Source organism: Acomys minous, assembly GCF_964271855.1.
Source record: "Acomys minous genome assembly, chromosome: 9".
In the NCBI taxonomy this organism is placed as follows: domain Eukaryota; kingdom Metazoa; phylum Chordata; class Mammalia; order Rodentia; family Muridae; genus Acomys; species Acomys minous.
The window spans coordinates 72,714,999-72,730,698 of NC_140490.1; the positions used below are offsets into that span (position 1 = coordinate 72,714,999).

General features: G+C 43.1%; 2 protein-coding genes across 2 annotated transcripts in view; one reads left to right on the top strand and one right to left on the bottom strand.

The window, feature by feature from the left end:
* The window catches only part of VPS41 (VPS41 subunit of HOPS complex), a 148,607-nt gene that overhangs the window by 21,688 nt on the left and 111,219 nt on the right, over positions 1–15,700 (bottom strand). Inside the window, exons 15-20 of the mRNA XM_084796674.1 lie at positions 12,707–12,768; positions 11,771–11,852; positions 10,558–10,650; positions 9,527–9,654; positions 8,287–8,431; positions 465–506 (exon numbers count right to left, since the gene is read on the bottom strand). Of these exons, the coding sequence (XP_084652800.1) occupies positions 465–506; positions 8,287–8,431; positions 9,527–9,654; positions 10,558–10,650; positions 11,771–11,852; positions 12,707–12,768 (552 nt within the window). The remainder of the gene's footprint in view (positions 1–464; positions 507–8,286; positions 8,432–9,526; positions 9,655–10,557; positions 10,651–11,770; positions 11,853–12,706; positions 12,769–15,700) is intronic.
* On the top strand, positions 158–7,110 carry LOC311605822 (uncharacterized protein). Its single transcript, XM_084796675.1, has 2 exons — positions 158–378; positions 1,662–7,110. The coding sequence occupies exon 2, from the start codon at positions 2,950–2,952 to the stop codon at positions 4,075–4,077; it is 1,128 nt and encodes a 375-aa protein (XP_084652801.1). The 5' UTR covers positions 158–378; positions 1,662–2,949; the 3' UTR covers positions 4,078–7,110.

The window sequence follows — 15,700 nt, forward strand, 5'->3', positions numbered from 1 at the left end:
GCACACATGCTACGGTTTGAATGTGCCTTGTTTCCCACCAAACCCCAAGTCCATGCTTGAGTCCTAATGTGATCTCTCAGCTGTGCAGGGACTCTTTCTGGGGGGCGAGCTTAGTGGGAGGTGAGTGATATATAAAGGGGGTCAAACCGGACTCTGCGTTGGTAAGGCTGCATGAGAGCACACAATTCTAAAAGAGCGAGCCTGGCCTCAGATGCTTTCTATCTCTCTGCCTTCCTTCTTCCACGGTGCGTAGCTGACCTCTCACATGGCTCCTATGCCTGTCTCCTGTCATGTGACACCCCACATTAACCTGCCACTCTGCCAGCAAGAAGGCCATCACCAAGTGCAGCCTCTTCTTTGGACCAGACCATCAGCCAAGTAAACCTCTTTTCTCTTACATGTGCCCAGTCTGTGGTGGTTATTAGCAACAGGGAACAGATCTATTACATATAAAAAGGACTCACTGAAATTTTATCTTCATTGTCCAAAAGCATGTCAACAGCTTTCTGAAATATAAACACAGCCATAGTCACTTGTCTGCCACACAAGAACACTAAACAAAACGCAGTCCATCAACTACCACAGTTATTTCTTATACTTAAGAAGCACCAAGCTTCATAAATGGTCCTTATGTAAAATGCCATCTGCAGAGGAATGTACATTCAAATGTGTCCCCGACTGAGGTTCATGTGTTTTGTATATTGTTAAAATGCCACACTGCTCCTTTTTCACCAAATGTAGACATTCTTAACATACTCAAAATCAGCAGCATGCTGTAGATCCGGGATATCTCAGCCATGTTTGCATGCCCGTGGGATCCTCAGTAGCTCTGGAGAATACCACCTGACCACACACACAGAAGTGAGCAAGGGGCTGGCCTTCTGCGAGCAGGTTAACCACAAAAAACAAGTGCAATGCTTGATACCCCGATACATGAAACCAGTGGACTCTCCAATACAGTCATAAAACACTAATTAGCTATGACAAGAGGCAGTGGGATGGCAGCTCACCAGGTAGGATACCTGGACCCTGCTGACTCTGCTACCCCCCTCAAGTCTGGTCTGATGCCTGCAGATCCAGATGCAGAACTTTCAGTTACTATGTCTGACTGCACACAGGATAATGTACTAAAGCTCTGGAATTGTAAGCCAGCCTCAATTAAATGCTTCTTTTCTAGGAGTTACTTTCTAAGAAAGACAATAGGTCTTTCACATTCTTGATTAGATTTATTTCAAGGTTTTTTGGTTTCTTTTTTTGTTTTTGTTTATTTCTCAGCATGTTTGTTACTGGTATACAAGAAGGCTACTGAATTTTGCATGTTGACTTTGGATCCTGCTGTTTTGCTGAAAGTTGTGATCAGATCTTTTCCTTTATTCAAATCTCTTTAATTTCTTTTTTTGTCTTACTGTTCTAGCTAAGACTCCAAACACTCTACTAAGTGGAAAACTTAGATCTTTCTCTTATGCCCAATTTTTCTTTGAATTTTTCCCCTTTATAGTATGTTGGCTATAGGTCTATTATATTTAGTCATTATTACTGTAAGCTACATTTCTTCTATTTCTATTTTATTATGAATGAATGCTGAGCTTTTTTAGATGATTTTCAGGGTTTTTCTCTACCTCCTCTCTTCTTACGTCTGCCAACATATGTTACATTTACAGGACCGTTCTTGGATTCCAGGAAGGAAATCAACTTGATTCTGGTGAAAGATTTTTCTGTTGAGCAGAATTTGAAAGTATTATACTGAGATCTCTGGCATTTACATGCCCCAGGAAGACGGGCCTGCAACTGTATTTTGTGTGTAAGTATGTTTTTACTTGGTTATGTGATCAGAGCAATGGCAGTTTCATAAAAAGAGGTGGGCAGAGTTCCTACCCTTTCTGTTCTATAGAGTCTGAAAAGGCAGTCTTAGGTTTTTTTCATTAAAGGTATCACAGAATTGAACAGTGAATTCACCCCAGTATAGGCTTTTATAGTTGGGAGCTGTTTTATTTCTTCAATCATTTCATGTTCTTTGATGCAGCTGTTAATCTGTTCACATCCGTATGGTTTAACTTCAGTATGTATGTATCTAGAAATAATTCTTTATTAGTTTAGCTATAAGTTTTTATTAGTAGAAACAAGTCATGTTTCATAATTTTTGTATTGATTTTCTCATTTAAATTTTATTATTGATTTTTAAAAGATTTTGAAATTTTATGTATGTGACTGTTTTGCATGCATGCATATATGTGTGCCACTTATGTGCATGGAGGCAAGAAGGCAGCATTGGAGCCCCAAGCTGGAGTGAGACGGAGGTGGACTTCCGTGTGCGTGTTGGGAAATGAACCTGAGCCTTATGCTAGGGCAGCAAATACTCTTAGCCACTAGGCTGCATTTTCCTGTAGTCTATTATTTGCCACTCCTGAATAGGGGTTTGACTTGTACTTATTTTTCTAGGATCCTGGCATGAATCATTAAGTTATTTATGTGAGATCTCTGGTGTCTTTATTGTAAGCACTTATTCATGTAAGTTTCCCTCTCAGAACTACTTTCATTTTATCCCCAATGTTCTGATATGCTAGGTTTCCATTTTCACTTGATGGTAGGGAGTTTTATTTTCCCTCCTGATTTCTATGGTACACCACTCATTCAATGTGTTATTTAACCCTCACATGCTTGTATAGATTCTGTATGTTTTTATTGATGTATAGATTTTATTCCACTGTGATCAGAATAAATTGCTTCAATTTCTTAGTATCTGTTAAGACTTGTTTTATGCTCTACGTGTAGTTTACTTTTCAAGCTCCATGACTACTGAGAATGCATATTCTATAGCCCATGAGTAAAAACGCTGTAGATATTTGAGAAGTCCCTTTGCTCTATAATGTCACTTTCCTCTTACCCGCTTCTTTTTTTAAGATTTCATCAGAATTAGCTGTGCATTGATAACATCGAGGCACCAAAGTCATGTACTACTATTGTGCTACTCAGACTGCACCTTTACATGCAGTGCTGTTGCTTCATAAAGCTGTGCTCAGTGTGCAGATGTTCAGTGTGCAGATGTTCAGTGTGCAGATGTTCAGTGTGCAGATGCTCTGCGTGCAGATGCTCAATGTGCAGATGTTCTGTGTGCAGATGTTCAGTGTGCAGATGCTGAGTGTGGAGATGTTCAGTGTGCAGATGCTCAGCATGCAGATGCCCAGCGTGCAGATATTCTGTGTGCAGATGTTCACTATGCAGATGTTCAGTGTGCAGATGTTCAGTGTGCAGATGCTCAGTGTGCAGATGTTCAGTGTGCAGATGTTCAGTGTTCAGATGCTCAGTGTGCAGATGCTCAGTGTGCAGATGTTCAGTGTGCAGATGCCCAGTGTGCAGATGCTCAGTGTGCAGATGTTCAGTGTGCAGATGATCAATGTGCAGATGCTCAGTGTGCAGGTGCTCAATGTGAAGATGTTCAGTGTGCAGATGTTCTGTGTGCAGACGCTCAGTGTGCAGATGTTCAGTGTGCAGATGCTCAGTGTGCAGGTGCTCAGTGTAGAGATGCTCAGTGTGCAGATGTTCAGTGTGCAGACGTTCAGTGTGCAGGTGCTCAGTGTGGAGATGATCAGTCTGGAGATGTTCAGTGTGGAGATGTTCAGTGTGCAGATGCTCAGTGTGCAGACGCTCAGTGTGCAGGTGCTCAGTGTAGAGATGCTCAGTGTGCAGATGTTCAGTCTGCAGATGTTCAGTGTGCAGGTGCTCAGTGTGGAGATGATCAGTGTGGAGATGTTCAGTGTGGAGATGTTCAGTGTGCAGATGCTCAGTGTGCAGATGTTCAGTGTAGAGATGCTCAGTGTGGAGATGTTCAGTGTGGAGATGTTCAGTGTGCAGATGCTCAGTGTGCAGATGTTCAGTATGCAGGTGCTCAGTGTGGAGATGATCAGTGTGGAGATGTTCAGTGTGGAGATGTTCAGTGTGCAGATGATCAGTGTGCAGGTGCTCAGTGTAGAGATGTTCAGTGTGCAGATGTTCACTGGGCAGATGTTCACTGTGCAGATGTTCAGTGTACAAATGTTCAATGTGCAGATGCTCATCAGAATTGTTAACTCCTCCTAATGGACTTCTCTGAATATGAAGTAACTTTATTTCTTCTAATTTTTTTGAAGTTTATTTTGTTACACGTTAGCACAGCACAATCTGCTTACTTTTTAAGTTCTATTTGTTTGGAATACCCTTTTCTATCTTTTTGCCCTACGGCTCTATTTGTCATTGCACCTAAGAGGTGTGTGTGTGTGTGTGTGTGTGTGTGTGTGTGTGTGTGTGTGTGTGTGTGTGTAGGTCAGAGGGTAACTTTCAGGAACTGGTCTCCCTTTCCATCATGTGGGTCCCTGGGATCAAACTCAGGTTGTCCATTTCGGTGGCAGGTGCCTTTACCTGAGGAGCCATCTAACCAGCCCTAATCTTGTCTTTTGACTGATGAGTTGCAGCCATCAATACTGACTGACTACTGGAAAGTGCATATGAATGGCTATAACTAGGTTGTGTTGTAATGCCTGCTGTTTGGGGGCATCTCATTTGTGTACCTGATCTTCTATGCACTGTGTTTTCTCCTAGGAACTCAGGACATGCTTGCCTTTCTCTCCAACATGTAGAATCCCTGCAATGCTGACTTGGTGGTGACCAGTCCCTTTGTTTTTATTATGAAAAGGTTTCTTTCTCTCTCAGTTTGAGTGACAGCTTTGGTAGTTCCTACTTTTCAGGGCCTGGGATACAAGTATCCCCATCTTAAAGAGTTTCCTGCTGTCATTCTGATGGTCTGTCTTTAAACTTGATTCATATTTGCTGTACAGCTTCTAAACACTCTATTTATTCTACATAATTAGTGTTTTTAACAGTATAACATGATACAAAAAAGGTCTCTGCTAATCTTGCTGGTTTATCATCTTAATTAACTTTGTATCTGTATGGGCATCCTCCCTCACTTTGGGAAATGTTATGCATGACCTTATTAACTTATTATCTCAGCATTCAGCCTGAAGTTATTCTTCTCATATGTTCATGATTTGAGTAATTTAATATTGTCCCATAGACCTCACCTATTGTGCTCACAATTTGTTATTTTCCTTTGTTTTTGTGTCAATGTTTTAGTTCATCTACCTAGTTTTCAAGACCCAATTCTGTCATCTACTTGATGACTCCATGTTTGTGAGACCTTCTACTGAGTTTTTAAGCTGACTTTTAATCATTTTATTTCCAAACTTTTGTTTCGAGTGTTTTAGTATTTCAAGCTCTTGAATGAATTTCTTCCTCAATATTCTGTGTTTATGTTGTTACTCCATTCACCTGTTCACTTGTATCCCCGCGCACTTCATTCAGAAGTTTGTCTTCTTAGTTTTGAGACCCTTGTCTGAGTTTTCACAGTCCTTGTGTCTTTGCTTTGGGACTTACACAGGCGGGTTGTCTCTCAGTGACAGATTCTGGAATGTTTGCGTGGGACTAGCCTGTCGAGCTATTACCTCCTCTTAAGCAGGAGATGCCCTCAGGAGCTGCAGCCTCAGTCCACAGCTTGAATACTGCTCCACATGCTCAACGCTAACTGTGGACGCAACCACGAGTGACAGGCAGGTCTGCTGTGAAAACACACTAATAGTGAAAAGAACAGGTGCCCCTTGTAACCTCCTGGAGATGTCAATTCAGCATCTCAATGTCTCCTGGGTCTGGACAGCCATCTCTTTCTGCCAAGATGATGAGAAACAACAACTATAACTATAACTTGAGGTTCTCTTCCTTTTGCTATGATTCATAAACTTGGTGGTAACTTTGGGGGAATAAATGGCCACAGATAATATGGTGCGTACTAAGATATTAAAAACGGTTGGCATGGGAAAATAATAAGATGAGCAAGACTAGGGATTAGAGTTGGAGCAACAGAGAGCAGACAGAAGGCCAGGCCTAGGGACACCTGCCTTTAACTCCACCACTCAGCAGGCAGAGGCACATGGCTCTTGGAGCCTGGCTGACATGGTGAGTTCTAAACCTGCCAGGAGTGCATAGTGAAACGCTGAAAAACAAACACAAAGGGAAAAAAAAAGGTGGAGAAAGTAAATAGAAAGAGGTAGTTGGGATTGGGATACTGTTATAGAAAACAGAATCTAAAGATGATTAAAGATATAGAAATTAATGGACAAGAAATAACAAGAAAAGGGGATAGGAGATAAAATAAAGAAAATGAGATGGAACAACAGCCATAATATATATAGGGCACAGCTAGAAGGAACATTAAAGAAAACACAAAAGTGCAGAAATAGAAGGAACGATCATAAAAACTAATTGTGCAATATGAAGAGTAAACAGTTAAATTATTTACATGAGTGACATTAAAAAAAAAAAAACCAAGTGACATAGAAGTAGACTGAGAAATGCTATAGTATTAGTATCTCCTCCATCCTGGATGCTGTGGGGTCCTCTGCTCAGAGATGGCCCTGTGATGGAAGCCCTGCTATTTGTTATAGCTACAGGTCAAACCCGCTCTGCCAAATGGGCTGGCACGAAGTCTCTCCATGGAGTTCAAACTGGTAACTTGGGTTGAATTTCTGCCAATCCCATAGTTCCATCTGACGTTTTGCTGGACAAGCTTGCCTGCCTTATGAGTACTTGGGCTGTTAATCTGTCAGTCTCTGGGCTTAGCCTCTGCTCCATCTCAGTCCGGGTCACCTATGTAAAGGTTCCCACGGCTCTACTGTGCTGTGGCTCAAACGTCCTGATGGGTAGTAGGCTGCTGCGGAGGTCGCAGACACAGTGAAGACAACATCTTCTTTTTTCCTGCCACTCTTCCTAGCACTGCGGTGTGACTTAGTTTCTCTTAGGACCTGCTTGCTCTTTGTCCCAGGGAGTTATTTCCTAGTGTCTGCTCCATGCAACTTACAGGTCTTCTGACTTTGTTTTGCTCTTTTTGCTTCTGGAGGCTTCCTTCTCTTTGTGGTTTGCAGACTTGGAGCAGAGGAGGTAGAATTCGGCCCGTTCCTGCTGCTTTGTTCACTCCTCCAGGTCAGAGTCTGTGGTTTTCTTATAACTCAGCATCACACTCATCTGTGTTTATCTGGTCTTTTATACTCAACACCACACTGACCCTCTGCTGCCTTTCCACTCTTTTCATCAACTCCTGCAGATCCAGGAAAGTGTGCCTGTCCCTGGGCTGCCATCTCCTCTCCTTCTTTAATCACATGCTTTCTTCACTCCCCGCCTCCCTCAGCTGCCTGGGAGCTGCTTGAGTCTCTGTAGATCTCTAGTTCCGACTGAGACTCACAACATCAAAACAGGCAAAAGCATCTCTGAGAACAGGCTGTTGGGAAGCGTCTCTGTGGAAATGTGCTCATCCTCCGGAGCCTGTAGCGTGTTCTTTTTACCTTATTTCCACACAAAAGCCATGTGTTTTATGACCATCATTATTTCTAATCATTAGTGCTTTTAATTAAATTCCTTTTTACAAGTAGGGAGGGGAGAGGGAGGGACAGGGAGAGAGGAACAGGGAGAGGTGGAGAGGAAAAGAAAGGAAGAGAGGGAGGGAAAGGGAGAGACCAGGAGAGATAAAGAGGGAGAAAGAGAGGGGAGAAAATGGGCGGGGGTGGGGGGGAGAGGGGGGGGGGAGACTGACTGGTTCACTTGTGAACCCTCCTGTGAGCTGTGGAGGGTGTAAAAGAAAGTGAGGCAGATAGTAAACAGCATCTCCCGTGGTTTCTGCCTTAGCTCCTGACTCCAGATTCATCCCTTGAGGTCCTGTTTTGCTTCCCTCAAGTTCCGCAGGGCCCTAGCCTTTTTAAAATGCACACTAGGACACAGTGTAAAGTTTAGACTCTAAACAGAAATTCACTTAAGATTTCATGTTGAAATATAGATTACAATAGTTCAGTAAGCCGAAGTATAGACTAGGTTTTTTGCTTTTCCTTCTCATGAATCACATGAACTGTTTTAACGAACAGCACACACGCCTCCCAGAAAGCACTACCCTGGCAAAGGGATGCAACTTAGCAGAAGAACTGGGCTGACTGTGCGCAAAGCCCGGTGTTTGATCCCCAGCGCTCTCCTGCCACAAACACAAGGGAAGTGCATGGCCTTAAACTGCAATGGTGTTCTCCCAACAACTATGCAAAGGAAGGCTTTCAGAACGCTAGCTGCTAAAAAAAAAACAAAACATGCATTTGGAGTCAGAGAGTTCTAAGCATGGCCAGCGTATGGTCAAGTATATGAGTCACATAGACAGGTGGACGCTGATTAAACCTTTAAATAGTTAACAGTTGATATGTAGTAGTGAGAAATGTTATTTACCTCTGAATCAAAATCCATTAATAAGACTATTTTATCCTTGATGGAGCTGAAAAGATTATGCTTGTGTATCAGTTGGAAAACATCTTTATGTCTTAATGTTAAGTATATTTCCAGAGCATGGCCATAATTTTTGTCATAGGTGTACCTGATAATGAAAAAAATTAATATTCATTAATGGTTATAATTAAAATGCACAGAGATGTTTCATAATATTAAAGACTAAAATAGTTGTTCACAGACAAGAGTTAGCTTTACTACGGGAAGCATTCGCTGCATGGTCCCTATGGGATCTTTCTCAGAACCCTGACTTTCTTCTCACCAAATCTGCAAGAAGGGTTAATATTCAAGTAATAAATATTCTTTCTTGTGGCTTCAGCCTTCAAACTGTATAGAAACCTACACTCCAGACAATGAAGCTATGGTCCAAGATGAAGGAAATGTTCCTTTTAAGCAGTGTTCAGTTGACAACTTAGCAATATTCCAGAAGCTGCAATGCTTTCACACTCAGGCTCCCCCTCCCGCAGCTGAGGAAAGCCAGTTGAACGGGAATCATCCTGCTCTTCATGATAAACAGCACTACAGAATCCAAGCAGCATCCAGAAAAATGCCTCCAATAGAAAACACCATGTGCTCTAATATAGAATGTCACAATCATGACTTCCCCTGTGCCAAGTCTTATGTGGTCCTGGCCTCCAAGCCACCATGCATCCTTTTCTTGGAATCTGACAGAAGCAATGAGTGAGGGAAGTGTGGGGGTTGTGGGTACTGAGGAAGGGGTGCAGCAGGCCGTCCTTCTTGGACTGGGCTGTGGCACACCTGTGGGCGTAGCTCATCTCTGTGTCTCCTCCATGGCACTTAGCCAGATGGGAGTGCCCAATAAAGGGAAAATATTCACCAAACTTCACTTGCTGCGCCCCAGTGTTCAGGTGTGAAAGTATCCCTATAATGAAATGTGAACTATAATTTTACAGATAAAGACTCTGGTTCAGAAGAAGCAACAGGCATGCAGACTTAAGAGTAATAGAATCCAGAGCCTGGCTCACCGGGAGAGCCTGAGGAAGCCTGGTCCCCTTCCATCTCCTTACCAAGACCCATAGCACACCACTCCTCTGCCATCAAGGTCACTTTATAATGCAGCTTCACACATTTGTCATCTGAGTCTTAGAGGAGTAGACACAGGAAAACGAAAGGCAGCATCCCTACTCTGAGAGTGCCAGAACTAAAACACAAACGTACTCACAGTTCTGCCAGGGTTCTCAGCAGCGTCTTGTTGTGACTGTCCTTCTTCAAGTGGTCTCGGACTGCTTGGACTATCACCGAATTGTTGTACAGGTCCCCAGGCCACTCTCTGATCAGCGTGGCAAAGCCCTGGCACCGAGGAGGACAGCAGACAAAGAACACTGCACAGTGGGATCCTGGGATGGTCACGGTTGGGTTTTGACCCACTGTCTCTTGCTCCTTACCCCCTTCCCATGCAGGCCATAGAAACTTAGTGCGTCATAAGAGCTCCATCAGAGAGCTCCAGCCCCTGCCCATGAGGGAGGGATGCTAAGTCCCCACACTCCAGGCCTCTCTGGGATTTCCCACCTCTCTATTAGCCATTATGCTACACAGTGGAGTTGTTATACATATCCAACATGCCAAGGTTCAGAGAGCTTCCCGACTTGCAAAACAGAAGCTGGCACTTCAGAAAAGTGGTTTGCCACCCCCAAGGACAGATGGGGACTGGCCTCATTATGTTGCCCAGGCTGACTGAAACTTCCATTCTCCTGCCTCAGCTTCTTGAGAAGCTGAGATGACAAGTGTACACTATCGGGCTTAGGGTTCTACCATTTGCTTCCAGTTTTTGCAACCTGATCTCTGGTGTTTAACAGCACAAAACTTTTCACGGACATAATTTTGGCAAACAGTTCTTACAAACATGGCTACTTGATTCATTACATGGTCAATCACTTATTTAAAATTAATCCTTAACATGAGAAAAATGGAAGATAATATTCAAATTATTTATGTAGTTTAATGACAAAGAAAATATTTCTTTCTCAATGGTACTGATAAGACAGTCATGACAAAATGCACAAGAGAACGTCTCCAAGCCCAAGAGTCAAGGCAGGTTGACTTGCTTCAGCCACATTCATAAGGTTTCTAGATAGGACATGATTCAGTAGGATAACTTTAGTGATATAATTTAAATCACTTATAAAAATGTCAAATTTCTAGAGTTTGTAGCACACACCGAGAACAAGCTTTGATTGTGGGAGAATCCCTTACCTCGTAATCACTTTCCAAAAATTCATGTAGGATCATTTCATAGATGAGTGGTTTCAGGACGGGGTCCCCTCGTGGTAAATAGGGACTAATTGCCTGTGGGGGAAGAGGAAGTCCTTTCAAATGGGAAGACAACTGTACCCCACACAGGCAAACATAAAAGTACAGTTTTAACCTTAAAAACTTAAGGTATCAGGACGCTTTGGAACATTAAGATCAGATAAACTCTGTTATCTATCAATAGGCTACAAATATTTGAGAGAGAGAGAGAGAGTGAGAGAGAGAGAGAGAGAGAGAGAGAGAGAGAGAGAGAGAGAGAGAGAGAGCGCACATGCATGAGTAATATTACAAAAGTGATTTCATTAACCTTTATTCTTTTCTTCTTGATTAAATAATGAAAATCTAAATAATTAGGAGAATATATGCTAGCTATTTTCTGTCTCTTTTAACTTTATACTGGATGTAATACATCAATCAATACTTTAAAACCCAATCTTTTTATGATGCAAGCATACCACAAGTGTGTGACAATGCCACAACAAAGCTCATTTCTTTGTAAGTTAACTTCAAAAAAAGATTAAAATTTCAAGAGGATATTCTTAACTTCAATGAAGTATTCCAAAGGTTCACTAATGATGAAAATTTCAAAACCCTTTAAATGGAAAAAAAAAAAAAAAAAAGACTGACTGGTATGCAGTATGTACTCAGGTGTAAAGACTAGAATAAAGTGGCAAAAATTCTCATCATAGTTGCAGAGTCAAACATTTTCATCTGTTTTCCTGTGGGGCACAGACTGCTGGAGTGCTGAGAATGAGCTCAATGGCACATCACTTGTCTAATGCCTTTGAAGCCCTCAGTTCAGCTCAACACAGCAAAAGAAAAAACAAAACAGAGAGAGAGGGGGGGGGAGGGAGGGAGGGAGGAAAATTATTGACTAAATTTAAAAAGTGTGTTATGCTATAAAATCTACTAAATGAAATCACAACTGTTCTCCAGGTCACTAAAAGGAAGATAAACATGCTTAAACACAGTTCCTGAATCACGGAGATAGCATGGTGGATATGTATGCATTTGATACAAATAAAACATACAGGCTAATTCTTCTTTCAAGATAATACATACTTTACAACCAAAAACTGCCTTTTTTGTCTCAGTTTTATTCCAATTTTAATACTCTTCCACGCAAAACTTAAGGCTTAAGATAAAAATAACTTACTTTAAGCTGTCCAATTTCTTTAAATTTGTAAACTTCATATTCCCAGAGGGATGCATTTTTCCCAAGAATTTTCTGACATTTTCTGGCAGCAAAAACATCCCAGGGAGAAATAAGATGCAAATGAAAATAAAGAGATAGAGTAAGTGGACGATTCTTGGCAGTTTAGGGAGCCCTCTCCCTAGAGCCCCCGCAGGCCCATCTCAGTGAACACGAAGGGGCCACCATTACTCATCGGACCACACTTGAGATCAATGAGAAAGCTATGCAAGGCAGCTGTGGAAACGACAAGTCTTCCACAGAAGACAGGTTCCCCTGGCTTTCCTCTTTATCCAGAGAGCACTGCTGGTTTGCACTTTCTGCAGGGAAACTCACTACATCCCAACAGCCAGGCCCTTCCCGGTCAGCTTTAAGCAATGGATGACAATCACATTGCCAGCCTGCGGCATAACATACAGGGCTGAGTCTTAAACTCAGATCCCTGAAGACAGGTCTGAAGGCGCCTTGCGGGCTTTACCACTTCCATGTAACTACGACACTTTTGTGAAAACCATTGTCCTTGAGCTGTCCAGTACTTTGTTCTAGATTTTTCTCAAAGGCACGACTGGCCCTAGAAACTAGAGGCACACGTGTGCTTTCCTTGAGAGCTGTGGGCAGATCTGCTGTGCCCAGGGTGAAGGTGAAGACACTGCAGCTCAGCTGTGTCTCCTTTAACACAGGCCAGCAGGCAGTCGGCCTGCCCACTGTGTGCTGTGCTGTGAGAAGTGGGCCTGGGGTTTTGTAGTGCAGGGTGACACTACACTCCGGACAATTCACACAGTCCTTTAACTCCATGCAGGAGGCCCGTGTCTTACACCAGACCTTTTTATGTCTTTTGGAAAGATAAAGAAAAAAGTCAATAGCAAACTGTCATAAATAACTGTAGGAGGTCATGATTACCGTGCAGCCGTGTCGTACTCGCCTCTCTCCACCAGGTGGTTTATGTATGCTAGCCCGATATCCTAGAGGAAAGAACGAAGTCAGTTACTGACAAGACTGGAGCACTGAAGGGCTGAGAGTCACGTTCTAAGCAGACATGGCGGGGAAGGTCCTGTGAGAACAGCTGCACAGTCTGCCTGTGTCACAGCTTGGATGACATTACACTTGCTCCAGCCTGCCTGTGTCACGGCTTGGGTGACGTTACACTTGAGCACACTTACATTTAAATGCACTTGCATTTGCTTTATATAAATTTTAATAAGCAAACTAAAACATTTTTCCATGTGTAAATCTAGCCTATCCCTCTCAGATATGTGCTACAGATGACGTCCATGATACTAGAAATACAACCTAAAGTTGTCAGTGGATATAAACGTCTATTTCCAGTGTCTTCTGTCAAACTGCCACAGGAAGTCTAAAGACATGGAAGAAAGATGATGTGGCAGGCTACTGTACTAAAAGCGATACAGAGACAAACAGTTGAAATCCAGGGCCGTTGAAATGGTACTATGGAAACCTAGTGCAGTAGAAGCTCCTAACACTTATACATATGTGAAGGTAATGTAAATAAAATTTCAAATAATAGAGAGACAGAGGCCCAACTGAACATCTCTCAATACCAAATGAAGCTTCCAGTACCAGGACTGGGTTACATCTAATTGAGTTACTGGCCCAAAGTGTGGGAAAGATTAAGCTTTGTCACAGGTGGACGCAATCTTGGCGGGCTTTACCCTTGGGGCACCCCATGAATACCTTGTGACAGACTGTTTGGAGCCTTCCTGGGCTTGGAATTCAGGAAGCCTACCTGGGAACCCCACTCCTAATTGACCCTCGAAAGGAGAAGGAGACCGCCCTTTGCATGTGACTGGGAAGGTGGGGAGAAGAAAAACAACAAGTGGAGGCGAGGAGAGAGCGCAGGGAGAACAACCGGGCTGGACCAGCACAGCAGGACAAAGAGACACCTAAGGACCCGTCCCGTGGAACGGATACCAGAAGGTTCACTCTTTTGTCCCTTTAACCTTTCTTTTCCTTCTTGTGTATGCTAGTTGGGTTGTATAATAAAGTTTAATTGTTAAAAAACAGAGCCAACACCAAAGGGTCTCATAGGAACCCCAAACAGCCCAGGCTGTTGCCAAAGCTGTAAGTTGCTCTCCACAAACTGACAGCAAGACCCCATAGCTGAAGATAATACCTACACAACTCACTGAACACAGAGATGTCAAGCTGGTGCCCACCTGGAGCCTTCACTCCTACTGGCTAGCATTCTTGGTATGAGAAAATACTCTGCATATCACCGAAGGAGACCGGTCAACACCAACCCATCCGGGAACCCTTCAATCTACAGTGGCGACCTGCCTTTAAGAGCTGCTACTGCAACTCTTAGTATCCAAGACCAGTGTTTTCTATCAGTGTTTTTAATATTATAATTTTATTTTGTGTGTGCATGTATGTACTTGTTTATATGTGGCTGCATGTGTGAGCATGTGTGGATGCTTCCATGCCACAGTGGGGTCAGAAGACATCTTGTGCAAGTTGGTTCTTTCCTTCCACCATGTGGGGCCCGGAGACTGAACTCAGGCCGTTAGCTGTGGTGGCAACACCTTTACACACTGAGCCACGTCACCAGCCCCTTTGGCAGTTTTCAGAGCTCAGGCCTCTATCCGTCAGGTCTGCACCTTGCCACTGAGTCACTCACTCTGTTCACTCCCTCTTCTCCAACTCTATATAGTCTTTCTCCTAGCACAAGCATTTTTACATCTCTCTCTTACAGGACACTACAAGCATCAGCAGATACTGCAGCACTCTGTGAGTTTTCACAGTCCTTCCTGTTCCATCGTTGTTCAAACGTGTTTTACAGTTGCCTGCTCACTTTCCCTCCCTGTGCCACAATGAGAATAAATAACAAACAGAAAACTTTTGCACTGCATTACCGCACCAGGGTAATTACCACCAGCTCATCCGGCTTTCTCACCTGCTCAGACAACTACATAAGCATCTACCTCCCTTTCCTCTGAATGTGCTTCTCTCTCACTCTGAGCACTCCGCCTTCTGCTGCCGCTTCTCAGTGTGTCTTGTACACATTTCCCCTTAAATGACTGCATTCCCAGTTCTCTCCCACGCTACACACCTGCCACAGGTGGCCATCTCCAAAGGCAAGGAAAGACGGCCGTGCTAGCTGCTGGCAGCACCTGCCAGCCCATCTCCATTCCTACGGCCCTGAGTAGGCCTCACACAGACAACACCAAAGCTCTTCCTAAGTGGTCCTAATCCCAGCTGGCCTTACTCTCATCTTCTCTCCATTAATCTGCCATAGAAAATGTCTTGTGCATCGTCTAAAAGCAGAAGCAAGTTTTAAGTACATGTGTCCCTTCAGAATGCAATCTAGCTTTATTTACCTACATGGTAAAAATTTAAAACTACCTATGTAGTTAGCCCATTCAACTGCCCCACATAAGCAAACTCCGCTAGCCTCTGTATATTTGATATACCACACGAACCCCAGCCAGGCCCTCTTCAGAGCTAAAGAATTAGCAATCCTATATAATAAAAGATGCTCCGGAGGAACCTCCATTCCAGATCTCAAGCTGTACTATAGAGCAACAGTAACTAAAACAGCATGGTACTGGCATAGCAATAGGCTGGTGGACCAATGGAATAGAATTGAAGACCCAGAAATAAACCCACATACATTTGGACCCTTGATTTTTGACAAAGAAGACAATTCTATTCAATGGACAAAGGATAGCATCTTCAACAAATGGTGCTGGTCTAACTGGCTATCTACATGTGGAAAGATGTAAGTATATCCACATTTATCACCATGCACAAAACACAAGTCCAAGTTGATTAAAGACCTCAACATAAAACCAGATACACTAAATCTGTTAGAAGAAAAAGTGGGGAAGAGCCTGGAACTCATTGGCACAGTAGATAACTTCTTGAACAGAACACCAA

Coding starts and splice junctions, on each gene's coding strand:
- LOC311605822 (XM_084796675.1), top strand. CDS start 2,950: ATGTACTACTATTGTGCTACTCAGACTGCACCTTTACATGCAGTGCTG.